The sequence below is a fragment of the Anabas testudineus genome, chromosome 3, assembly GCF_900324465.2.
Source record: "Anabas testudineus chromosome 3, fAnaTes1.2, whole genome shotgun sequence".
Classification (NCBI taxonomy): domain Eukaryota; kingdom Metazoa; phylum Chordata; class Actinopteri; order Anabantiformes; family Anabantidae; genus Anabas; species Anabas testudineus.
The window spans coordinates 21,732,163-21,759,547 of NC_046612.1; the positions used below are offsets into that span (position 1 = coordinate 21,732,163).

Sequence of the window (27,385 nt, forward strand, 5' to 3'; positions counted from 1 at the left end):
AGGTGCAATGCATTTCTGCTGCTAGTTTCACTTTACATCGCTCTTCCTAAATAGGTGGACCATAGCCCTGCTTGACGCTTTGCATTTTGCAATATCTAAACCTGCATAACTCAGACTGTTCACATACCTTATCAGACACTGTAAAATATTATGATCACAATTAATCATGATGTAAACTGGGAGTGTCTGTATATAAAGTCTAGCCATTCAGTGTACTTCTTTTTAAAGCTAATAACACACTTTACCAGATTGCTAAAATGCAAACAGCCATGAAGTAAATGGTGTTGAATGTATCTGTGCAGACTGATACAGCCTACTGTGTCGAGTATGTCTTCAGCCATCTGTGATGTCCTGTTGCTCATGAGTGTCAGTATAGTGTTAAACTCTGCACCAGAGTCACTATGATAAATCTCTCATCTGCTGTTACATTTGCTGATTAAAGAGACAGTGGACGTTGGAAAGAAGAAGCCACAGGGAGAAAACAAACGAAGCATGGTCATTGTGTTGAGGTTTGAAGGACCTTGGACAGGCTTCAAATGTGCAATCAGATGGTCAGTGTCCAGACAGTGAAGCCATTACTTCCCTGCTGAGCACATAAGCCAGGCTTGGAGCTTAACATAAGACAGTAACACAGCTCAGCTCCTTGCTGCATTACGGATGGAGCAGACTGCAAGTTTCTTTCCTCCTATTAACTCATTGCTACAACACAGCCAATACTGTATGTAGCTGGGCTTCTAGACTTATCCTGTCAGCTCTAGTACTAGTCAAGCTGCACCTCAATTCGAAAGCTCTCACCTAGCCATCAGTCAGTCAGTGAGACCTATTGACATAGAGAAGATAGGAAGGAGAAGAACTAAGTGTGGTCTCCTGCCACCTTTCTAGAAGGGTCTGACTTCACCAACGGAGAGCTGAACAGTCTGACTTCTCAGACTGGGGCTGAGTCACGCTGCGCTTGTGTGCTTCAAATGTTGTCACACAGAAGTGACTTGAATTCTTACACCAGCAGAAAAAGGCACTATTTGCAGCCACTCAGCACAGACCCTCGAGGCACTGTGTCGGGCAGCCTAACACATAGGCAGCAGGTTAGTCCTGACAGACACAGCATATGGATTCCTAACATATTACAGTCTGGTTAACCAGATTCCTCTGGGGATAATGAATGCCAAGCCCTCACACCACCACCTCACTCCAACCAATCCTGACAACAGATTTTACTAAGAGAAAACCCTAAGCCATTATTCTGCCTTTTCAGCACTCTACACTTACTGCACTCAGTTCAGCTTTTATGACAGGTGGGCATCAAAATAAAATGAACTATTTGACAGAAAAGATAATACAGTTTTTAGTCACAATTGAGAAGAAACTTTCACATAAACTAACTCTGAAGACAAAACTGTGTTGTCAAACTGACGTGCAAAAAAGCAAATGTATTGTAATTAAGTCCTTTTGCCAATGTCTACATTCTAACTGATGGTCAACCACAAACCTACTAGCAGTCAGGTACGACAATAGGCAGCAAGATGCGGAGGGTTGATACTTTAGATTCTGAGCAGTAACATGTCTGATAACAACAGGCACTGAGATAATAAGCTAATCTTAACATTTGTTCCCTCAAAACAACCCAGGAGTAAGATTGTAAGAGATTAGGCATATTACAAAGCAGATCAGTGAGGCAGTCTTCACTTAAGACTACACAATTAAAGTAACAATAAACTACAGACACTACATCACTTATGTTGGTTATGCCGCAGCTTGCAGAGGTATGTCAATGTCAACATTACAGTTAGACAGTTACCTGAAGGCACCAAGTGAAGCATGAACAAACAAAAGATGCAGGGAGATCAGGCTTTATGCTGATCTGATTCATGAAATACCTACATTTAACAACAACAAAACTACTGCTGGTGCATTTCATGGTCTTTAACCTAATAAGCCTCAAGCATCCACTCGTTTTCTTTTATAACAAGTAGTTTTCAACAATCATCCGCTGTCGTTATCAACAAGACACCTCTTTTGTAGCGCCTCTCTTTCTCTAAGTATTTGCAGGGACAGGTATTAATCTAAACCCAAGGCAAATAGTAATAGAGGTAATAGTGGACACATTAAGAGGATATGAATGGACAGACAGGGATCAGTGTTTCCTCAAAGTATGGCGCTAAACCCCGTTTCTAGCGCAGCGCGGAGGTGGCTACAGTATCTGGGTCCATTATCGGACATAATCAGCCTCTCCTGCTTTTCGTCCTCACCCCCTCAGCAACATACAACACTGCCAAGCTAAAGTATTAGCACCAGTGCAGTAATGCATGGTGTTTAAATAACAACAACACACACACACTGTCCCTCATTAGGGGCATGATCCACGACAACAAAACGCGTATTAATGCCTAATTTGAGCAGGTCTGTTATACAATAGCAGTTTTATCTTTGGGTCTCCTGACAGTAGCTGACCACGGAGTGTCGGCACATGCTTTAGGAAGACAATATAGATATAGAGAAAATAAAAAGGTTGAGCTCACAAAGCGTTAGCAACGTGTCCGACCATGGAACCAGTGGGAAAGATTGGGGAGGGGGTGGCTCGGAGGTTTTGGGCACAACCGCAAAATCGCCCATAACAGGAGTATAATTGGAGGCAAGATATGCGAACGGGACAGGCTAGTTTTAACAGAGGTTTTGTTTGTGTGTTTGTTAACGTATGAGGGACCAGACTGGAGAGGCAACTAAGATATGTTGAGACCTAGCATAAACCGTGTCCGAAAACGGATCTCGTACCGTCCCACTGGCCGTTAACTAGCAGCTAAGGCTAACGCTCTCAAACAGGTTTCACAGTAGTTAGCCGTGTACGGGTAAAAACCGCTAACCATAACAAAACCCCGCAAAGCCGTGAAGTAAAGCTGAGGCAAAAGCAGAATACGCAGCCCAACAATGACGCCCCCCCCCCCCCTATCAGTGCGCTATCCTGAAGCTCTCCATGCTAAAACATTGCAGCGAGACAAAACGGTGTCTGTGGGCAACTCACCCCGAAGAGACCACTGTGCTGTCGACCAGGTGCTGCTGCAGATCAGCGGTGAAGGCCCATTAGGATGGCTGCTGTGGTCGGGGGGCATCCAGATTTTGTGGCGTTAAGATTAGACAATCCCAAACGTGGCTTTGATTTGACGGTCGTCCGTACTCCGCATATGTGTGTGTGTCACTGTGTGTGTGTGTGTGTGTGTGTGTGTATTAGAGCTGTACGAGGCCTGCTGCTGGAGGAAATGGTCTCCGCTCCGTCAACGGAACGCGCATGCGCAGCGTGGCACAGCCGCGGGGTCAGCGGTGTGTGAGCACAGCCGTGTGGCCAACAGGTGACCACGACAGAGGAGCCGGGGTTCAAACCACCGACCCTGCTGACCTGTTGTCGTTTTTCGTCGTTTTTAGTTGTCTATTTGTGTCTTTTTTTTTTTTTTTGTCGTCATGCCTCTTTTAGGTCATACTGTTTGTGGTCATCTTTTTTGCGTTATTGATCATTTTTGTCGCTTTTGGGTTGTTTTGCATCTTCTCTCAGAGCTCCGTGACTTTAAACAATAAATATTGTCACAATTTAGGTCATTGTGGTAACTTATTCATATACAGCAAGTGGTAACTCAGTGGAGCATGTGTAAAGAGGACTTCCATTGACAAGTATCTTTGATCAAGATCTCCCTGAGGATAATTGATGGCAGGACTTGAAATATGTTATTAAAATATTTAAAAACAAATGTATACAATGATGACAGTTGCAATGATGTATACCAACTATCTGTTTTTTGATCATGCATGCCCTCCCAAGTGTTGAAAAATAAAATAAATGTTTGTCCATTTAACCAATAATCCATCCATGCATCCACCATCCTTACTGCTTGTCCTCTTAATGTTATTAACAGGGCTGCTGGGTCCTATCCAAGCTGTCACTGAGTGAGAGGCGGGGTACACCCTGGACAGGTCACCAGTCTATCACAGAGCTGACAACTATGGACAATTTAGAGTCACCAATTAACCTAACTGCATGTCATTTGATGGTGGGAGGCAAGTGAGAGTGCTCGGATGCAGACACAAAACTCATGAAAATATGACAAACTAACAACATCAGTGAAGCATTAAGGTAGAAATGTGATTATCTGGGGATGCTTTGGCACCCACTTGAATAACTGCAAAAAATTATCAGCAGAATATCACAGATTTGTCAGGCAGTCATTGCTGCAAAGGCTGTTTCTTTCGATGAATGGAAACATGCAAATTAGGTTTCACCATTTGATGACCATTATTCTTTGCTCAAATATGCCTTAAAATGAATTGTTTATATTTTCATGTTTTGTGATGCATTTACAACTATTTAACTGAAAAAAAAAGAATCCACAGGTGTAGAGTTACCTTCTTGACCATGTCATGAAGAACACTTTGTCGCATATAATATATAATAGCGGTTTTAGAGCTTATTGTGTTGCAATCTCTGTTTTTTTTGTATGTTATTACCTTGATTAGCATTTAGATTTTGATGTTTATTCCCCAGACAACTCTTCCTGACTAATTACAACAAATTACAATAAGTACAAACAGGTGTAGTATTGCTGCCCCCTTGTGAGTTAACCTGAACAGTTTCAAAGCGCAGCTTTAACTGATAACGTTAATGTTGGCACCACTATATTCAGTACTCCTGTAAGCTAGAAATGATGAGTTGAGTTGCTTCAGTTGTAGTATCCCCATACTGTGCTTTGTTAACTGTATTAGTACATACTTCTTATGAGACACAATTTCTGTTGCTGAAAATAAGACGAATTACAATAATAAGTTAATTGATGGAAGAGTTTACTTCATGTTCAATTACTGTTACTGACTTGGTAAATACAACTATGCTGATGCAGCTGGTTAAGTTGGAATTAATTCTACCTCCTTTGTGGAGCAGCTAAATCTACAATACACCATATTTGACACTGAACCCTAAACATGTAGAGTCTTAAACACAGCTGCCTGTTCACAAGGATTTCCCCAAGGGCATTAATAAAGTGTCACTAATAATTCATTAATTTATAATCTATAAATTAATTAATCATTTAATTTAATATTAAAATCACAATCATCAAGGTTATTTTATATATTTATAAAGGTCAAGGTTATTTATATAGTATTTTCTCAGTAATAAACCACTCGAAAGTGTAGTCTTTCTGATTTACAAACCCATCAATCAGTAAGACATGTAAGTCTTTGTGCTTTTATTAAATTCTTTGTTTCTTTACAACATGATTTGCCACAGTCATGATACATTTTTCACTGTTTTATTTAGTTTTTGCTGCAGTGGAGAAGAGAAAGGATAATAGTTGTAAGGAAGCACAGAAAAAGAAGCTGTGCTCTTTGGAACCGTTTAATATCCTGAGTACCATTCATTACCTTCGAACACTGTCTTATTCTCCACATATTCTCTGATTGCTATTTTTGGCAGCATCGCCACCATGCACTGTTTTGCCTCCCCTAAAAATTAGCAAAAGGTGTGTAGTGACAAAGTTTTATTTTATTGTGAAAGAGAGTTCCTTACACAAGGACTTGTTATGTAGCTGCCAGTCGAAGAAGAGGTCTTCTTTTTTGGTCCTGAAAGACTTATGCTTTGCACAAGATATCAATGCTGGACGGAGTCAAACAAACTACTATTACTACTACTAGAACTATTGGTTGACGTAGTTTTTAGTAGCTGAAGTTCATACCTCAAAAAAGAGTGTTAAAACAGGCAAACTTCACTCATTTTTAACTTGATTCCTATAGTTCTAGTTTGGAGACTACATGTATATGAATAGCATTAAGCTTCTGTCTGTCTTACCTAGATTAAAAAACATGTTTCTAGCTGAAGAACTATACATGTACAAACTAGAACCATACAAAGCAAGTTTAAAACAACCATCAAATGAAAGCACTCTTTAATAACTAGCTTTTGATACACCGGACTGGACATAATTCCAACAGATGAAGCTAGTCCTTGAATGGTCACTTGTCATTTCACTGTGAGTAGTTGTAATTTCAAGACACACAACAGTGCAGCAAGAGTGCACTCAATTGTAAGACAAATGCAAATATAGATTTTTTTTAATTTTTCATACATTATTCCTGAGATGTATTCAAAAAAATTCAATACAAATATATATTCTGTGTTATGCCACCTGCAACCATTATTTGCCAAAAACACCCATTTGAGTAAAAAAACAAAAGACTACATTAAATTGAAAGACAACGGACATCAAGTGTGTGATGTGCTGTGGGTTAAAGGGTTAAGACTAGATTTTACATGCAATCTAAAGGAGGAAACAGGAACTACGTCTCTGCTGCTCTACTGCTGCTCACCGGGTCAGAGGTCACAGATAGACTCACAGTGGTCAGCATTTTGTAAACATATTTGCATCGTCACAGAGCCCTTATCAAAACACACCAAAGAACAGGAAACCTTTCCTAGTCAAAAACAAGAGGTGTCACATGCAACATGCAGCAACCTCTGGGAGTTTCCAGCAGGTCAGGTGACAAACTTACAGAATGTGCATAGTTTTTTTCCCCCTGACGTTCCCAGTTGTTGCCCCCACTTTGTAACAGAGTGTTGTTTTGTTCCTATAGTTGCTACATGCACAATTGTGCCTTTAGGCAAACACACACCACGGGTGATGTGTGTTGTCCTTTCGCTGTGAAAAAGCAAACCATTGTCCCTATTGTCCATGTTTGCAATAAGAAATGAGTGGATATTTTTTTATGCTGCGTGCAGTGGAATGACAAATTTACATCCAAAAGGTGAGTGGTAACTGATTCCAACTTCCTGGAACACCAGCTTAGGAATGCCAATGTCACAGAGGTAGACTCTGCTGTCTGTGTTGGGTAAAGGTAGAGGAAGTCCCAAAGACAGGGTCCACTTCGCCTCGATGGTCGGATGCTGCTCACTGACTGGAGGATCGATACTGAGTACTGGAGCCCGGTTCTGGTTGGCCCAGTCTGCAGCTGACTGGTACCAGGACTGTTCTTTTAGCAGTGGGTTCTCGTGGCAGTCCAAGCAGTTGATGACCAGATCGACTGGGCTCGCAGGCAGATCTGAAAAACATTATAAGGAGAAAACAATGCCTGCCTTAAAGTCAAAAGGGAAATTTTTCAGTATTTTTAGTGCATGTGATCTTGCTGCTCTACTTAGGAGACATTCCAAAACAATCTTCACTATCTATCCACAGGAATCTGAAATGTTAAAAACATCCGAAGACACTGAAACCTGCACTTCCACTCTGTTGCATCTAGCTTGTCCCTGCATCACACTACAGACCTGATGATTACTTAGCATCTATTATCAAGTGTGCTCTTCACACATTTGCTTAATATAACTGCACATTTAAAAGAAAGAAATGAGACCACAAAATGGTCTGTTTTACAAAAGTGCTTCCAAATGATCACTCAGCAAGTGTTCTGAATGTTGCACCTCCACTAGAGGGCAACATTTGTCTGTGCTGGTTTATTTTAAGGAGTCAAAATGACCTAATGCTCACTTAGATACTCTGTCAGAAACTGGCCCACACGCCCAACTTAGTCCATTTCATCATTGTCTCTGAATGTTGAGTAAACAAGGATTTGATCATCTACAGTAAATGCTCTTTTACCTTGGACGCTGGCCACCTGCTTGCTACTAGTCCTGCCGTAAAGGTTGACCTCACTGGTGACCGACTCCTGCATCTTGACAAAGTTGGGCAGGAACAGGATGACCTCAACTTCGTGGTTGGCCAAGTGTCTACCACAGCTGATTCCCTGAGCTCCTTGAATATGGGGCCCGCACAGAAGGACCACGGTGGGCCTCTGGTGGTTGTTTTTTGGAGTGAGTCTGAGGACATTCAAGAAATGAGATTACTCCACAGAAATGAACAGACAACCCTTTTACAATACCTGTTTAATCAAACAACATTAAAATCACGATTTCAGACACAGGTGAAGCTGACAGGCTAATATCCGACTCAACCCAACAGTACATTAGAACAGCTATGTAAAAATAAAAGGTAGGTAAAAAAACACTGCGTGTACTTTATATTACATCCTTGCTCATCATTAATCTGTATCAAACTGAACCATAATACAACTATGGGAACAAATAAGGGTAAATAGTTGATTTCTAAAATTTCAGTAATATCAAAATAACATTTTTCTAGTTTAAAGGTGCAGTGTATCATACAGGTTGAGACTCTTTCTACTAATCGATACTTGCCAATACTAGTCATGCAATATCAATAACTGAGCTGGTCGCTATTGAGAACCTCGTCATAACTTGTAAGGCAATTAGTGATCTTGGTAATATCCTCCTGTTATTAATTCTCACATATCTACATTATTACATGAGTAACTTTTGTATAGTAGCTACATCCCGCTAAACAGTTCTTCTTTGTGAGTATGGGAACTTTAAAGGGAGATCCTCTTGGCTAAATTATATTCACCACTTTATTGATAATCACAGTTTAAAAACATCCTAGCAGATATAAAATATACAGGAAAAAGTTAATTAGAGGCTTAAATTAAGGCTCGTAGAGCTGTACAGTTTTTTAAATGTGCCTGTTTACTGTCAGTGGAACACCTTTCTAGTGTCTGTGATTCTAGTAATAGAAAATTAAACTTGATCTGATCTCACAGTTCTTTCAGTGTAAATTTGAGACACACAAGTATTACTGTGCTAAATTTATAAAGGGATCTGAGAAATCAAACCTGTTTGTTATATGAGCCACTGTGCTGTGATTCTTTGATCTTAAGTGAGACTTCACGGCTCATAATGGCACAGGTAAACGATACCAAACAGGGCCCCTTTAGCCTGTTAGGATGTTCTCAACCCGCAGTGTGGCCACTCAAAGTTAACACCAGCTTACTTGTGTAGGAACATTATTTTATTTACTTAAATGATCATATTTATGTAAATATGATTGTCATGATTATTGGAAAACCTGGCATACTGTGGACAGTTGCCTGACAGTGGCTCTGCTACACTGTGCTACACATCAGCTGACAAGTCATGTAACCCAGGAACTGAATAACTTTAAACTTCTGCACTAATCCAGTGCCCAGATTGGTAGTGCTTACCTGTTAGGACCACCCAGCAGAGTGAGAGCCATCTGACTTGAGCAAACACCAATCGTTTCCAGCCTGCGCTCAAGAGAAAGGCCCAAGCGTTCTGCAACCGCTAGCAGACGCTTATGAAGCTCATAGGGAATGCTAGGAACCACGAGACCCGAGTCTGTAGAAGGAAGACAGAAAATTAATGCGATTCTATACATTTCTGATATTAACAGAACACAAAGACTCATACATAAATAAATAAAACATCATCCTGTTTGCCAACATACACAAAGTATCCTTACTCATGCAAGACACAAGGCTCAAAGAAACTATTTCTCCACTAGCAATAAACTAATTAACATTCCTCCATTATTATCAAAGTCATGTCAAGCGAAGTGAACCGTCCCTTGCTTATTGGTAAATATATTGGAACATTCCCACAGTAATGAGTCACATAACATTACCTGCCTCTTGATTGTGTGACACAGTGATATACTTCTTACAAAACGAGTGTTTCGGTGAAACGGAGAGAGGCAGATCAGCATGTAGCAAACGTGTCTCAAATAGGATAGGTCAACTAACCTGGGGAATTATCTGTCCAGTATTAAATTTCAAAAAGCTAAACAACTCTAATACTCATATTTGTACATTCTTGGATGCATTGTAATGTAAACTCACACAAAGGATAGCGTTTCTAAGTTAGACCTAATACATCATCATAAACACTATGTTCTTTAGTTATTTATCGTCATGAGTGCACCCTGGAAAACGACGGATGGAGCCCAGAAACTTGACCTCTAAGATAAGTGGAAATGTCGGTCTACAGATAAACATGCTCCCAGGTTGTCCGGGGTTGGTGGTTTCGTGTAAGCAAAACAGATTGTCAAGCAAAGAACCCATTCCCCAGGGAAAAGCCCTTCCTCCTCCTCCTCATGACCTGATCGTCCTCCCATCACGGACGACTCTCCGTTTCCCCTTCTGTTTGTCACTGCTGTCTGCAGTAACAAAGGGAAGATTGGCAGCCTTTACAAAACATGACAAACATGAGACAGTTAGAGTGAGACGCCTATTCCCCGTGGGCCCTGAGTTCACACGCACCATCACATGGTTTCTGACCGATCCCAAACATTTAGCTTTGGGATGTGACTACAATAGCAACTAATGTGGGACCCCCCACATTGGATGCCGTCTCAGTCAAAACAAACAGAGGGCTAGCGTGACAAAAAAGGGGACAAACACCTGTACCTGTATCCCAATGTGTCATGGTGGGAGACTGGGGAGGAATAAACATGGGGGAAGCGTGTGTGTTGACCGGGCTGAACAGTGGATATAAGTCAGTTCCTGAAGTTCAACTGTCTCATTTCCCTGAAGTATTCTGAAGACTGAACATTTGTAGTTCGGATATGCCACTTTGGGTGGCTGTGGCTCAATAGGTAGAGCAGTTGTCTCCCAATCATAGCATTGGTGGTTCGATTCCCGGCTGCGATGTCACATGCCAAAGTGTCCTTGGGCAAGATACTGAACCCCAAGTTGCCCCCGGTGAGTCAGGTCAGGTCGATGTGTGAATGGGTGAATGAGACGCAGTGTAAAGCACTTTGAGTACCAGGTAGGTGGAAAAGCACTATGGAAGTGCAGACCACTTCATCCATTTCCAGCTTTCTTTGATGTACAGAAATTTATAAAGTTTTTAAAAGAAGTCTTTAATGAAAGTAGTCAAAACTACAGGATTTGGTTGTGTTTCGGTTGTGGGCATACTCAGCTCTACTTGGCAACAAGAACACAATGCTACCTCATTTTTGTATCAGAGTTGCACTTGCCTGACAACTGTACACTACATACAGTACACCAAGATAAAAGCTGTTAGCTGGATATATATATTCAGCAGTCAGCCTACCAGCCTCTTTCTATTGAGGACAATGCTTAAATCCTTTTATTTTCAAGTGATATGTCAAGTCACCTAACCTTGTTCTGTTGTGTGTATTTTCTGGTTTACTGCATTACATAACTACAATTCTGCCTTTTATCGCTGTACAAACTGAAGTGTGTGGAAACCTTTATAGAGCCCGTGCTAATCCCTGGCTGTCTATTGCCTGTGGCACATTAGAAGGGTAATGAAAGTCAAGCTGGGGGAACTGCACGGCTCAGGATCCCTTTGATAAATAAAGCTGCTGGGAGGCAGCTAAGTCCTTAATGGTCTCCTAGAGATCTCTGGACTGGTAGCTGAGAATGTGGTGGCCTTATTGGCGTGCATGAATTCGCACACACAGACTCACTCATACACGTACACAAACAAACACACCTCATCTTATGTCACACAACAACCTGGTGTACAAACACACATACACCCACAACTTTTCACCGTTGGCATGCAACTCGGACAGACTGAAACACACATTCAAACGCGCAACATACACACACCCTTATGCACAAGATAATTACATATAAACACACTCATGCCGTGCCTGACTGAAATTGTGGCTTATCTTTAGTTTGGCCTTGCTCCCCTCCCACTATTCTTTTATTGATACCGCACGAAGACTGCTAATATGTTTTAGTGGGCAGAAATCTGGAGTATGCTGAAGCTCACGTGAACGATAAGCACAGGAAAGTCAACTGCCTCTTGTCATGCAAACTGCTGCCTTGAGTGCCAAGTTCAGAGGAAGTGGGAGTTGCACTAGTATGCTCTAATTGCTTTTCAACCATCCCACCAGGTGCACTTCTTAACAACTCTCTTGTTTAATTTTGCCACTAAAAAAAACTACCGCTTTCCCCATACCATGTCCTCCTGCCTGGCACTCTCACACACATGCAGTGATTTATACACACACCCACTCTCAGTGTGGTGTGAAAACAAATTCAAGAGTCAACTAGCTCAACCAGGTAGCTCTGAGTATGCAGCAGCTCTAAAATAAACTGAGCTGGAAGCAATCCTTCAAGCATGACAAGGGAACCGGCGGGACTGAAAGCAATACATGCAGGTTGGATGTGGGCCATGTGTGACTAAGGCTTGTCCTGGTATAGAGAGAGGGTTAGATGAGGCTCTTTCGTTTCTTCTCTGCTGCACTGAAAGAACAGTGCAATTGGAGAGATAGGGCACCGGTTCATTGTGGCACAGAAATGAAGCTTAATGCAGTAATCTCAGAGATTCCTTTTTATCATTTTGGTGGCAAGAGCTCATTATAAGGGGCTTTCTGCATAGTCTTGCCTACAAACCATGTTATCCTTCAACCCATGTAACTTATCTCATTTGAATTTGTGTTAACCTCTGTAGTCATAGTGAGTAGCACTGCTTACGTCAATTTCTCAGGTAAATTTAGAATATTCCAAACCATTTCAGATTACTGTTATTGGAAACTTTCAATGTAGGCCTTGCAAAGCAGAACTTTTTTTTATTGACAGTTCTTAGTACAAGGAAACTTAAGATGAAAATGTCAATACTGCAGCTGGAAGTGGGGGTGGAGATTTAAGCAGGTTGTCTACTACTGTAATGGCCAGGGTCAGTGGTCTGTTCTCTGACAATGTGCTTAACCCCTTTTGCCTCTTGAGGGTGTTCCTCAAAGAGTAGCTTGTTAAATAACAGTGGCTAGCAACTGACTAAATGTGAATTTTAGGTAATGCTGAAATTTCAGCATCTACATGTGTCTACCTAAATCTCAGCGCTTGCCTTGTCTTTGGCAACATGTCCAGTAGTTTCAAGAAACGATCCTACATTAACATAGACGGTGGGTCACATCTGTCCTAATGATCCAGTTTGTATCCTGTTCCTTCAAAGTGATAGGACGTACATAAGTTCAATTAATAAAAGTAACCAAGAAATGAATTAGATAGTCGGCTTGGTTGCGCTTTGAGTTGCGGCCCAGCCTGTTTGCACTGAGGAGGTTTCACTGCACAGCTGGAGTCAATCACACCACAGGAAAGCAAGACAATAGCCGAACTAAACTTACACAGCCTGCAATCACTACAATAAACAATGGTCTATAGAAACAAGCCTGTCAAACCTTCAAGCTAGCGTGTTATGGTAACCCTAACATACAGCTGGGCACGTTGTTTCTCTTTCTCTGTTCTCTCATTGTTGATTTATCTGTTTACTGGCAAAGATTCCAGGTCAAGAGCACTGCAGTTTGTTCCTGCTTCAGAGGTGTTGTTTATGTAAGGCTGTACGGCGGCATGCTAATTACAGACTGCAGAGGATGGGGATTATGATGACAGCCCTGGGAAGCAGATCTGCCTGCACAGTAAGAAAAAGAGGTTCTGCTTGGCAGTCGCCTGCTGATTGCTAGACAAATGCTACTGCTGAGCTGTGTTGTGGCACCACAATCAGCCTCAGATGGAAGTCCTAGAGACACCACTACTGCTGCAGCCATCCTTTCATCTACTGTATAGAGTCTGTGGCAAAAAAAAGCAGAAACTCTTATTGTCCTTACATCAGTTGCCATAGGCTTACTACTCTTCAGGACAGAACAATACTGCACACAGAACTTGAACTTCAGGGCATGTGCTAGTGTGCTATTTACTTATCTTGTTTCTGTATTAACCGGTTATGTAACACTCCTACAATGAGCTGAAGTGTGAGAAAGGACAGGTTCATAATCTCTGTGAGCCTGTACAGTTAGTGTGTGGGGGGGGGTCAAAAATCACCTTCATATTAAATAGTGACCAGGGGTATATAATGCCAGCAAGCCTTCCCCTTGGTGACCTCTCTTTGGCCAACAGGGGAAATAGGCGCTGTGTCCACTGTGATCCCGGCTTCACACTGCATGCTGTTTTTCTCGTGTTTAATACATGGAGACATTGCAGCACATTCCTCGCCGTGCTGAGAGCCCATTTAGTGCTCCGAATCAAAATATTTCAGCTTTTGGCAGGAGCTGTAACTGTGCTTCCACACTGTGCTTGTGTTATTAGATAACCAGATGGTACTCTTGGTCAAAGTTTCAACACAGTGGGAAAAACTACTCTGTCCAAAATAAACATTGTGCTCACAACACTGACATGCTCACTGATAAACTGTCCCAAAGAAGGTTTTCACATGATCACAAAGCACGGGAGAGTGCAGCAGGTGGGTAAGAGTGGGAATGTCATTAGGTTTCCTCAAAGCCACGAAGACAACAAATAGATTTTTCCTTTCCTTATAACTGATCATTACAGCACTGATACCACCTGGTGATTTCAATCTTGTGGTGGACTTAGGCCAGCAGACAAAAAAAACAAACAAACAAACAAAAAAAAAAAACAGCACGATCTACTAGTAGTTGTTTGAGCACACAATACATAACAGCTTGCTGTGTATAAACTGCTCAGGGTAACCATGCTGATCCATGTCCACCACAACATTAAAACAGGGGGATTTAATGGTGTGACTGATTGAGATGAGGCAGCTTCATTGTGTTTTAGATTTTGTTTGGGAATCGTGGAAACAACTTAAAAAGTAAGGCTGTAGACCAAAATCAATAATGTGTTTGTCTGTGTCTCAGCACTTTTCCTTGCCTGCCTGTAGTGCTTGACCACAAACCCACTGGTTGTTACTGAAAATATAAATCTTTTCTTGTCTTCTCTACTGTAAGGCAAAACAAAAAGGACAATATCAAATTCTGCTCAACAGTTGTTTCTGTTCTTGAGGAAAATGCTGGGCAGTTCAGCTGACAACCACACTAATAACTATTGATTTAATTACTGTCTTAGTAAATGAACAGTTCCAATATTGGTTTGCTCACAGTCCATGTATGCAAATGATGTCTTAACTCCACCACGTGAATGTGTGGACGAGTGTGATTATGCATGTTGTTCTCACCAGTACAGTACTCTTTGCCCCCAAGCTGGGGCACTCTTATCTGTCGGTATATGATGGGCTTGCCCTCCAGAATATTCTCATCATGGCGATAGGACAGCGGCTTCTGTTCGGCCTGTGTGCTGGGATGCTGTGCCCTGCTACCATGACTTCTGGTTCCATCAATCTGGGAGAAGACGGCGGCTTTGTCAAACAGAGCCAAATTTCCCTCAAAGTCAAAGTCAGTGTCCAGGTCCTCATCTGTCCTTTCTCCGAAGCACTCGTCATTCTTTGACCTCAGTGGCAGTCCAGCACCTCCATTCCTCACACTGTTCTTCTTTGGCACGGCCTGTGTCGACCCTCGGCTGTTAGATGAAGCTGAGAGGGTTGGAGAAAACAAAGGAATTAAGCTAAATTGCATTAGGGATTGTGTTTCATAGCAATTCTCAGAACCGCTGACAGTTTATATGCATATGACGTTTGGTAAGTCACTCTTTAATACCCTTGTAAAAATGGTTTATAACACACTATAATGTAGATTATACATAGTGGAATATGATGCTTCCTGTGGCACCTATAAGTGGAGGTTGGTGTATAAACAGATAATGAAGGTTAATACATGTCTTCTTAGGAGAAGTTATAATAGCTAATAGCTACCCAAAAAAGTATTTTAGTGCTGCATGCAACTACATTGTGTTCCATACTAAATAAAAAGTTTACTAGGTGAAGTTAACTGTTAAATTTATATGTCCCAAAGTGGTCTGTGAGAAAACACTGGCACCGAGTGAAAATTTGATTAAGGAATTGTATAATATATACTTGTTATATTAAGGATGGAACAAATATAATAAATCAAAGGCGACAGTAACATTCAACATCTGTGTGATTTTTCATTAAAGTGTTATTTTGCTCACTTCATTTAATTCTTCATGAAATATCATCAACTGTATGAGAATCATCACAATCATACAGTGTGGGCAGCTATGTAAACACTAGATGAATATCAAACATCTTTGGTGTGGGTCCTTATGACAACGTTTTATAAACTGTGGGACCAAAACTGAGTGGGAGCCTCTGCTGTGGGCAACCACAGGCCTCTCTTGGATTTAGTCTCAAACCCAAAATACACAGATTACCCAGAAATCCTGCCATCTCTCATCTGTGCTTACATTTAAATCACCTCTGAAAGGAGCTTTGAGCTGTTATACTATACAACATCATGTTGTAAATAGTGTAATCCATGCACAATAAGTTATTGGATTCTGACTAGACACTGGTAACTCATTTCATCTTGTGTTCCTTTGGCTGGCAACTCCTATTGTCCTCTCACGGTAAGTTACTATAACCTGCTGAGAACAAAACACCGCCAATACCCAGAACATACAAAGGCTGCCTCAGCGGGGTGCTCAATAAAGTTTACATACATGTAAGCACAAACAAAAAAACAAAATGAACCAAGAGCAAAAAAAAAAAAAAAAAACTGGAAAAACCTGGCCTTCAACACGAACCATCCTGAGCTCTCACGCTAACAAGGAGACAGAGAGGCACAGTCGCACGCTACTGTCACTGTGACAGCTAAGGTACTTTGGACTCTCTCACGCAAGACATTGGGAGGCTCAGTCATAGAATACTGGTGTTGATACAAACCAGCTATGAGCTAATTTGAAACCTGCCCCAAATTCACAATACAGCCTCACTAGTCTCACGTTTTTCTGTTCATCTTTTGCTGCTTCATACGTGGACGTGCACCTGTGTGCCTAGCACTGCTTTGACTAAATATGAACTAATATTAACGTACCTAAATTTCTTCGAATGTAGGCCAGTGAACTACTACGAATTTATGAGTAGCACGTTGGGCAGAAGGAAGATGGGTTAGTGCGATTGCCTGTGTGAACAATGATAACAGATAGTGTCATTACAACAAGCCAGTGGTGTCTTTATTTACAAGGAAGTCTTTTGTCATGCTATGAATCAAAAATCTGAGTGAGCTGGGCAGAGCTCCAAGTCAAACAGGCTAATGAGTAACAAGTATCAAGACTGTGAACTTCACTGATTTCTGCTTAGACAAACCTACCATCACAAATTAGCACAACTATACAGGCCAGAAATATTTTAAATATACTTCATATGAAAAAATTACATGGCAACCACATTGTGGTTTATGTGTTTATATAAATTCATTTGTGAAGGAGGGGATTATGGGTAAAAACACTAGGCTGCAAATAATTTCATTATGTATGCAGGGGTAACAAGCTGGTTGTGGGAACAGCCTGTCTTCCAAATGCCCTTTAAATGAGATCTGCTCGGGTTTAATGGAATTCGACTCTGCTTTTAGTGGCCTAAGCATCATTCACAAAAGCAGCCCGTTTCTAAATTCCCATCCTACTCTCCCAGAAAGATCAATGGCAGATATTCAGAAACCATTTCTGGAATCTGTGATCTTGTATAAGCAACAGCCCACCCTGCTTTCCCTTCTTTGTGGCCGGGGGCTTCTTGGGAGCATGGCATTGCGTGTGAAAGGACCAGCCCTGCCCAAGCCACTCAGCACTTTCGCCCCATGCAATTTGGGCATTAGCTCCCTGGCCACCAGCCTGAGAGCTGGAGATTAAAATAAAAACTCAAAAGGTAAACATTGCTTCCACAATTGATATCGCCCTGGCCTTTCAAGCACACTGGGACAACTTGGCTTCCTGTTGAGGTGGGGAGGGATTTTCCTGTGCTGAGCACGAGCGAGGGAGAGAGAGGGGCTGGGGAGAGAGAGAACACGAGAGGGCACAGAGGCACGAAAGCCCGGCTTTTCATAACCTTCTCTTTAGGAGCAGAAGCGGAGAGGGAGGGGGAATGTTTATTGATCTTAGTAACACACATATTGTAAAGAGGAACTTTGGTACAAGTCTTTAGCACGCTATGGGAATCTCAGGTTGGGGGGGTCATAGCAAAACAGTATTTGGTCCCATGCTCAATCTTCTTAATAGGAACTAGTGAACAAGGAAAATAACTGATTGTAACTCGTGACAAAAGACACCAGATTCCTATTGTGAAAGTTTCATCTTCCGGGCAGAGGAAACAGCATAGGGTTCATTTTTAAAACCAGGCTGAAGAATATTATATCGTGTCCATTAGACAACTCTATTGACTCCTGACCTCTCCATTGTTTGGTTTCCAGTGTGAAAGTGAACTGACTTTAATGGATTCTTGCAGAGGCTGTCCAAGCACTTCCTGCTGACTGGATGTTGACTAGAGGAAATACTGTTTTAACCCTTATCTAATCAGGAAGATTGAGTAACAAGTTCTGATATTTACAGCTATTAATGTAGCTTGCGGTCAAGAGAATGAACATGATCTTTTCTGTATCAACATGTATCAAAACAGACTCATCACAGAACGACTGGGCCATTTTTATTTAATCATATTTTGCAGGGGAGAATTATCTCAATTAACTCTTGCTGCCATAAATGTGAAGGTTTTAAAATTAGCTATTGTTATTAGGTAAAACTGCTCGTCTACCAACAGAAACAATGCACATATATGTCTCAAATGACTCTTGACATCTGCCTTTCAACATTACTAACCGCAGACTCACAAATTATTATTGGAGATAAAACAGCCCCTCTACTACATATGCTTGGCTCTAATATTAACAACTGTATAAGAGTCAAAATGGCAAAATGCTTTGGCCACTGTGTAAGGCTGTGTATGAGTCAATAATAATGAACAAAATCTCATTAATAACTAAATTCTTATGCCTACTACATACATTTTTTTTTTTGCCAAAGCAGTACCCATGACACATTCAACCATGGTTATCTATCCCCAGAATAAACATACGCACTAATTAGAGCTGCTTAATTAGGGCAAAAATCCTTTTGGTCAATATCGAGATCATGATTACTCGTTCGCTTTGAAAATTTGAAAAATCAACAGTGGACTTTGTTTAATTTACTTAGATTCAGCCAGATGAGAGCAGAAAGGTAGACAAGGTATGAGAAATGTTAAATTTCAGTGCTAGGAAACAGACAGATGTAACTCATTAGGTTAAGGCATTAAGGCTGGTGGAAAAGTGGCCGTAGAACAAACGCAACAAACACATGCTCTGCTATGGCTGTAAAACGCTAAATCACAATAATTAGATAACCAGTGCTATGTAAAAGACCATAAAAACAGAAAATCAAGTATAACTAAGCACATCCGCTGCAGTGTTTCCTACTGAAACTGATTTAACAAAGAACCGTAACATTTGGCTTTTCCTGCTTTCTTCTATTTTCCTGTGTCCTGCTGCCGACTACAGTGTCAGAGTGTAAAAAAGTAAATGAAACTGGGGCTCCTATGAACAACTTGATTGCTGCGGATGCTGCAAACTCACCAACAAAGAAACTTACACGCGATCCTCTACACAAGGCATGTTTAATGTCTTAATCTGCCGATTATCTTCTATAGTCATAGAAATATGAATAAATATTCATATTGTTGGGGATGTAAAATTGAGTGACTAACTCAAATTGTCAATCAATGTTCAGATTTGCTTTACTGAAAGAGTAAACACTACTCTGTAAGTGGCACTGGAGTATTGTGAAAATAGTGATGTTGTGACTTTGCATTTGCAACCACTCTTCAGTGGCAACTTTCTGGGCAAAAGGAGTTGGGTAATATGTGACACTATTGTGTGAAACATTTCCTTAAGAGCAGGAATAGTATCTTCAACAAAAGAGTACTGTATATCTGTTACTGTGGTTAATTCCCATCATCATGACTCTCGAAATTAACTCTGTAACAATAGTCTTCTTCTGTGACGTGGGAACTAGGAAATGCAGCTTCTCGATATTCTTTCATAATCCTTGGATAAACTGGGCTTTCCTAACTTATGAAAACCTACGTCAAACTGTCTTAATATTTGTGAAATGTTACAGAGGATGATATTTGCACGCTCTCCTTGGACAGTGTTCAGTTGTAGCTTGATTAGCACTGAGTGGTGAATGTGTAGGAGTAGTGTTCTGTACAAAACCTGATAAAAAGAAAACATGTCAAATGACATATTACAATAATGTCAAATGTTTGTGTGTCAATTTAGTAATGTTGCCCATTATTAAATATATGACTATACTCCTAACTATGTAATTGTGGGATGTTCCTACCTCTGCGTAGAATGGTGACTGGGCCACTGCAGGCATGAGAGCTACTGCTTGTTACTTGAGGGAGAGCACTCCTGTCACTCTGGCCACGGCGTCCCACTGATAAGGACCTAGGTTCTGTGGCAGCTCCCTGGTCTGAGCTGGGTTTGTTAACGCTATTTTGGAAGTCTAGGAACTTCAACTCCTTGATATCCATGGCACTAGAAGACAAATACATTACTGACTTTGCTTTATTGTACTGGATTTGTTCTTTTTACATGGTTCATACACTTCTTTCTTATTTTCAAACTAAACATGTCGTAAATGTTTTCAGATTTATTTTGAGACAATATGAAAAGTTGCGGAACATTTCGTTTTGATGTGTGTCTCTTTCACGGAACAAATGCTCAACAGTTAAATACCTAAGGGATTAATTCCCATTGAGAATGACTACATCTAATAGCTATTACATAATTATTAACAAATACAGATCGTCGAGAATAAAACTTCCCCCACAATCCACATACACCTCAACAAGAAACAATGGGTTGTCTGTGATAACTTTTCTGCTCCTATTCGTGACTGAATCAATGAAGTACCTCTTACTCACTTACTTACTTACTTACTAATCTAGCTATTCTTCCTGAATTTCAAGCCAAAAATAAGTCACAACCAGTGAGCATTCACAGCACATTCCTCCACCATGACAACACAGTTAAAATAAAATTGTAACTTTGACATAAAGAATATGGTTACAAATTGAAAAACGTCTAGAGCCTGATGTGAACAAAAATAAACATAACAATAGAGATAATAGCTAATCCTACACATTTTTTTTTTTTTTTTTTTTTTAGTCCAAATGTTCAAAAGGTCTAGCAGTGATAATATTGAAAATTTCTAGATGCACAGAAACATAGTTCCAACTTTTCTACTACATGCAAACATTGGGCCTTTTTTTCTTTTGTTTTTTTTTTTACAGAAATTGTTGAAGGAGATAAAAACAACACTGACTACTTGTCTGAAAATTTGGCCTTGGAATGATGAAAATTTGGTACCCTCCCCCTCCTTTCTTACCTAAACGTGACCTCAGGAACAGGACATTTCATCCCATTGTGGTAGGGCTGTCTCAGAGAGATGGTTTGGCTCACATGGTCAACAGATGACACCTCTCCTTGATAAACTCCCAACGTCAGCCCACAGTTTATCGAAACAACACTACCCAACCAGTCTGTGGCCATTCTGCTTACGGTGATCCTGTTGTTTGAAACACAAACAAAATAATTTCTATTCAACATATACTGTCAGAGCTGTATTTTCAATATACATTTGAACCAGGGACACCATGTACTATTGAGAACAACAACATAAACTGCAGTATTAAGTATTTTACATTCACTGTATTGAAATGAAACTATTATGGTTCATTTTTAAGTTTATGTTATTTCCTTCAGTGCAGTATTGCATGTGGACTAAACATACTAGTCCATATATATTATTTGAGAAAGTATTCATACCCCTTCACTTTTTGTGAAAATTGCCACTTCTGTTCATCAGTCTATGCTCAAAAAACCTTAGTGACAAAGTAAAAACAATGTTTTTAGACTTTTTTGCATATTAGAAAACTGTGGTCAGGTGCATGTCATTTGTCATTTTCACTTTATTTATCCTTGAGATGTGTCTAGAACTTGACTGGAGTCCACCTGTGCCAAACTGAATTGGTTAAACAGAGTTAAGACACACACCTGTGCATACCATCTAAGATCCCACAATTCACACTGCATATGAACAAAAAAGTCAAAGGCACTGTATACTTCAGCGGCAACAAAGCTGTCACGGGTTAGGACAACCATTTCTGTAGCTCCAACTGTTCCCAGTGGCCCCAAGCATTATGTCTGGCTTACACCAGACATTGTTCATCACCTGTTAATAACATGTCTACAGTGAAGCATGGTGGGTGCAGGCTGTGGAAGTGCTTGCAGCAGCAATGCAGTCAAGTACAGAGAGTTCCTTGACAAAAACTTGTTCCAAAGTATATAAGACTTGAGAATGAGACGACAGTTCAGCCTTCAGCACAACAATGGCCTGAAGCAAACAGCCGAGACAACACAGGAGTAGATTCAATCTCTGACTGTCCTTGAGTAACCCTGCGAAAGCAGACTTATACTGCACAAGAGAGAGTTTTGGAGAAAAAAAAATCTAAAAGCCATGTTTCCACTTTGTCATTATAAGTTACTGAGTGTAGATTAATGAGCAACAAGGCATTTCAGTAATTTAATCTATAAAGTACAATAAATCGTAAAAAAAAGTGCTTCCTACAATCATTAAATGAGTGAAGTTGAAATATACTCAGCATAAGTGTCTGAAAACTGTTTGTTGTTACAGGATGGTGGCTGCATTTAAAACTGGACCCTTCACTATATGATCCAGTCAGAACCGAGTTTTGTGGAAACACCAGCTACAACGTAGCTAACGATAATTTAATAGCGTTTTCGCGTGCTGTTAGGACATATCAAAAAGCAGAGCATTAAATAGTTAAGAAATAGGCTTAACTATAACATTTTAAAGTCGGTGAACTATAAGTAAAAGTATAAAACTTATTGAGGTAACGTTGCAACTAATAGCTAAGCTGTGTTGGCTAGCTAAACTGTTACCATTAGCTTCACTTCTGTCCACCCTGTTTATTTAAATCTAGGCAGATGGTAGCAAACTTGTGACCAGGGTATATTATTATTTTAATTAGTTAGTTTTATAACCTAAATACACATCTTGCCGATAACGGAGATATATGAGTTACCTTGTTAACAAATCTCTAGCGAGCTGTAAAGGGAAAGACAAAGCTCGAGCTGTTGTTTGGGCCGTTTTTCCGGGTTTGTACGTGACGTCACTTCCTTCCCCACCCACGTGTGTTTGTTGTGATTTTTTTTTCTTTCTCTGAAGTTGACTTCAGTTCACATGATACTGAAACATCAGTGATATCCAGCCCTGTGTGGGCCCGTGATTCTACTACTGTGTGTTCCAGATAAAACAAACATAGAAACAAGATGATCATGACAACATATTTTATTTGAGTTCTGATTAAGGGACTCTTTCATTGCATGTCCTTACATAGACAACCACTGACACATTCAACATAGAAAATATAAACATATAGTCTACAAATATATTCCAATAATTCACTGGAACTCCTTTAGTGCCCTGATACATCATATTTTCTAAAATATAAAGAACTTGATGTCCACACAAAATCACATTTTGGGATACAAATATAGCTTCAGTGTCTTACATCCACATCATATGTAATAAAAAGTATTAGCATACAAAATTATCATTAGGTAATAGCTGTTTGGTTCAGAGCCCAGTGTCAAAGAAAAAACATTGCAGGGGACTAGATCGTAATGCCTATCCAGTAAGACAAAATGTTTTTCTTAAAGTTGAACAAGGCAACTTTTCACTGTGTGTTTTGCAACTTCAGAAAGGAAAATAACAGTTTAGCTTGTTAGACAACACAGCAGAAGAACCAGGTATGTCCTTATACTTCACTAGAAGCAACAATGATGTGCAGAAATATCTCTTAGACAACCACTAACATGACAGAGATATGGTTACGCAAACCTAGAGATCCACGACAATCTGCAACAAGCAAATTTCACTTATTTGCTTCAATTCCATTAACTCTGTGAATTACATTCTGAGAAAGATGCTTCTTTCACTGACCTTGACAGTGTCAGTCAACCTATCATCTGTTTAATCATGCATTGTACATAAATACACAGTGTACAGCTTCAGTGCTCATGGCTTCCTCTTAGTGTGGCTCTCAGGTGGCAGGGTTTGTGCTTCATTGTGAGACCGTATAGTGGTGTCATGTCCAGCGGCACTCCAGGCACCGTTTGGAAGTGAAGCTTCTGGACCATGATCGCCAAGAAGAGATAAACTTCATTTCGTGCAATGACCTCGCCAATACAGCGCCGCTTTCCCAGGCCAAAAGCCATCACCTTCTCCCCTTCCACCTTGTTGACCTCAGTCCCATCGGCGCTCAGGAAGCGGTCTGGGTTGAAAGACATTGGATCCTTCCACAACTCACTGAAAAGTGTAAAGATCAAAGAAGTAAGTATGATAAAAAATAAAGTTTAATCTGTGAATTCAGCCAAGACCAATTGTATATGGGAAGTGGGAGAGAACTGATGTCAACTTCCTCTAAAACCACCAGTGGAGTGACATTAGTAAACGTCATCCTTCGATGCAACAAAAAGAACTTACGGATCGTGGTTTATCTGCCACTGGTTGATGAAGACACAGGTGTCTTTGGGAATGAAGTAGCCATTAAGTGATGTGTCTTTTGTTGTGCTAAAAAGGGAGATAAAAATGTTTATCTTTCTATAACATGCATACTTATTCTAGTAACAAACTTTTTTTTAAAAAATCTTGCACCTAAAAAATATTAACCTCACCAATGTGGGATTGTGAATGGCAGGAATGAAGAGTGGCGAAGGACCTCCAGGATAAAGCCCTCCAGCAAAGGTAGGTTGGGTTTATCAGAGAGACGAGGAGTCCGCTCCAGACCTACTTTGATTTCTAAAAAAGCAATATTACACTGAATATTAGTTCAAGATGAGGATGGAGGTTTTACTACAATCCTGTAACACACGTTTTTTTATTTTGTTAAAGAATCACAACTAGACAGTTTAAAGTACTGCATCTCATGTTAAAAAAGACTTACTCAGTTCTTGATAAAGCCTCTCCTGGATCTCTGGGTAGGCTACCATGTACATCAAAGACCATGACAGGGCAGTGGTGACAGTGTCAAAACCTACAAGAAAAATGTCAATTCTATGAGGACACATCTTTTGTTTAAGCTGAGATAACTTTCAACAAACAGAGCGAGTCAGCGTACCAGCTCCAAACAGGTCATTGACGATTCCTACAATCTTCTCATCTGACACCTGGACATTGGAGTTCTCATCCAGTTTCCTGTCCTCGCAGTGATCAATGAGAGAGTCGGTGATGTCACGGATGTTGTCCTGAAAGAAGTTTAACACAAACTCAATAAAGAAGCTTAAATATAGGTCGTGTACAGCATATGTCTTTTAGGAGCAATGCACCAAGCAGGATTTCATCATTGATTTATTGAGCGACGTACCTTGTCAAAGGTGGCATAGTGGTTGTTGACGATCTTTTGCACAAACTTGTTGAAGCGAGCGTTGAGATCCTTGAACGCCTTCATTGTTGCGCTGGGCAGAAAATGGAGAATAGGGATGAAGTCTGCAGGGTTGCCACTGCCCACCACCTGGTTGAAGTCATGGGCAAGTGTCACCAAGCTAAGCAGCTCCTGGTCGTTGTGATCATAGCGTCGGCCAAAGCAAATTCCACAGATGACATTTGCTACAGAAACCACTACGTGGCGGAATGGGTTGAAGCTGCCATCAGCCTTCATGACAGTGTTGAGCTGTTTGATCAGATACTCTCCCTCTTTGCAGACGTGTTCCTCCAGATAACAGGAATATTCTTGGTCCTTGCTCTTCAGAGTGGCGAAGGAGCGCAGGGCACTGTAGGCCAGCTTTCTTCGGGTACGCCATACGCCAGATTGGTCGGTACTGAAAGCCAGACTCTGGCCATCATTGATGAATTGGAAGCTGTACAGGTCAGGTCTGCCTGCAAACTCGTCTCCTTGCTTGATGAGAGCCTGTCGAACAGTTTCAATGCCACTCAGCACTACCACTGGACGCATACCAATCTGGATCTGGAAGACATGACCGTAGCGTTTGCCCATGGCAGTGAGGCTCAGGTACGGTTTATGGCCAACTTCAAGCACGTTCCCAATGATAGGCAGGGATTTTGGTCCAGGCAGACGACGGAGCCCTTCAGGAATCTCAGTGTGGAAAAACTTGAGAATCATGTAGACTAGACACACCGTTGCAATGGCCAACAAACCCTCAGTAACCGACACTGATCCAATGAATGGCAGTATCATTAGCGCCATGATGACAACTCTTTTTTCCCCCTTTTTGCTCTAACACAACCTGGAAATTAAACAGGAGGGGCATTAGTGCAATGAAGCCTAGAGGAGGAGGAGTGTTATGCAACATGTTGCCAAATGCAACATAACATTTTAACTACCTGACAGCATACATAAGACGGGAGTAAGACAACAACGCTGGTCTATGTGCCACACAACCAGAAGTGGAAGGCTTTAAGTTTATCGCCACCACAATTGGACAAATGGAAAACCCATGTACAAAATACAGTGATTAGAAAGAATCACGTTAAATGTTGCAAATGCAAAGATTAAACTCATAAAATGTATTCTTGCACAACTGTCTGGCGGATGCACTTTACACCTATCTCTGACATTACCTGCTCAGTTATAAATCAATCTGTCTTCATATGCAACTTACCTTGAAGGAAGAGTAAGTGGAAAACAGTGCTGTGATCCAAGAAGGACTTTGCAAAGCAGTAAAAGTATTGTCTAGTAGAGTTATTCTTCCAGTTTACTTTCTTGATGTCCCAAAACAGTAAAGGGGCTCTTGCTTTATAGTGCGCTCCACGCCTTGATTGGTTACTATTCATGTCGTCTCCCTCCCTCCCTCCCTCTCTCTTTCTCTCTCTCTCTCAATCTCTCTCTCTCTCTCTCTGGGATTCATGTGCGTGTGTTTCTTTTAGGCTATATTCACACTTGTTGAAAATAACTTTTAAACCTGCCCGACTTTATAGCCTAAACGCGTTTGATGTTGTATAATTTATGACAGAAGGCATAAATTAACCATCACTGGTGAGATTGATTCCCACTACTATAAAACTTTGCCAAGTTGAGATAACAGTGTTCAGCCTAACGCATGTCTCCTACAGTTCTGCAGGTTGTTACAAAAACTCAAGACTCTCAAGAAATTGTGCGTTTGGTAACATGCGCAATTATCTAAAAACGTACGATTTAAACATAAAAAAATAAAATATGTGCGACTGTTGTGTTTATGCAGTAATATTAGTTGTTTACATTCTTATGCTCATATTATTAAATCCACTCCAGTCTCAATGTCCTGTCTTTTATGTTGCAAATCACTTTCTTATACGTACTGCCAGTGCTGAATCAAAATTGCTATTGATCATTGCGTGGATAATTGAGGACAAGTTTTCATAAGTCAGTAGAGAGCAAGTTGATACAGCTCACGGATTCCTGCCCACCATACACAACACTGTCAGTTAATCCTCTAATGAGATGATGTTGTCATTTCAAACGCATTTGAATCAATATTTTTAGGTATGCTTATTGTCAGCGTGGTGTGAAATTGGATTTTGGACAAGACGGATGAGAATCATTTGTCCTTTGCGCACTATAGTAGTGTTATTAACAATAATCCAGTAAACTTGTCTCCTCTACAAATAATGAGCGATTGGACGCAACCAGCAACTTCAGGCAGCAACAAAATCAAGATTTGGGTGAGAAAGGGGATTTGTGACAGCC

At 40.7% G+C, this 27,385-nt stretch overlaps 3 protein-coding genes across 3 annotated transcripts in view; all 3 read right to left on the reverse strand.

Moving 5' to 3' along the window:
- The window catches only part of LOC113174462 (tyrosine-protein kinase CSK), a 37,711-nt gene extending 34,454 nt beyond the window's left edge, over nt 1–3,257 (reverse strand). Inside the window, exon 1 of the mRNA XM_026378500.1 lies at nt 3,017–3,257. The gene's annotated coding sequence lies outside the window, so the exon portion shown is untranslated. The remainder of the gene's footprint in view (nt 1–3,016) is intronic.
- Nucleotides 3,258–5,210: 1,953 nt separating this feature from the next.
- On the reverse strand, nt 5,211–22,803 carry LOC113174441 (enhancer of mRNA-decapping protein 3). Its single transcript, XM_026378472.1, has 7 exons — nt 22,724–22,803; nt 21,004–21,183; nt 19,954–20,150; nt 14,846–15,199; nt 9,082–9,235; nt 7,626–7,843; nt 5,211–7,071 (listed from the first exon to the last, which is right to left on the reverse strand). The coding sequence occupies exons 2-7, from the start codon at nt 21,165–21,167 to the stop codon at nt 6,737–6,739; spliced, it is 1,422 nt and encodes a 473-aa protein (XP_026234257.1). The 5' UTR covers nt 21,168–21,183; nt 22,724–22,803; the 3' UTR covers nt 5,211–6,736.
- Nucleotides 22,804–22,971: 168 nt separating this feature from the next.
- LOC113174458 (cytochrome P450 1A1) lies at nt 22,972–26,459 on the reverse strand. The gene is made up of 7 exons (XM_026378496.1): nt 26,322–26,459; nt 25,067–25,946; nt 24,821–24,947; nt 24,647–24,736; nt 24,378–24,501; nt 24,187–24,273; nt 22,972–24,009 (listed from the first exon to the last, which is right to left on the reverse strand). The coding sequence occupies exons 2-7, from the start codon at nt 25,904–25,906 to the stop codon at nt 23,712–23,714; spliced, it is 1,566 nt and encodes a 521-aa protein (XP_026234281.1). The 5' UTR covers nt 25,907–25,946; nt 26,322–26,459; the 3' UTR covers nt 22,972–23,711.
- Between the last annotated feature and the right edge of the window lie 926 nt (nt 26,460–27,385).

Bases quoted from the DNA above. Each gene is read 5' to 3' on its own strand.
- LOC113174458 (XM_026378496.1), bottom strand. From the start codon at position 25,906: ATGGCGCTAATGATACTGCCATTCATTGGATCAGTGTCGGTTACTGAG. The intron at 24,274-24,377 runs GTGAGGTTAATA...CTCCCTTTTTAG, and splicing joins CCATTCACAATCCCACATTG to CACAACAAAAGACACATCAC. The intron at 24,010-24,186 runs GTAAGTTCTTTT...TACACTTTTCAG, and splicing joins TGGCAGATAAACCACGATCC to TGAGTTGTGGAAGGATCCAA.
- LOC113174441 (XM_026378472.1), bottom strand. From the start codon at position 21,167: ATGGCCACAGACTGGTTGGGTAGTGTTGTTTCGATAAACTGTGGGCTG. The intron at 15,200-19,953 runs GTAGGAACATCC...CAACCCTCTCAG, and splicing joins AGTCACCATTCTACGCAGAG to CTTCATCTAACAGCCGAGGG. The intron at 7,844-9,081 runs GTAAGCACTACC...GAATGTCCTCAG, and splicing joins CTGCTGGGTGGTCCTAACAG to ACTCACTCCAAAAAACAACC.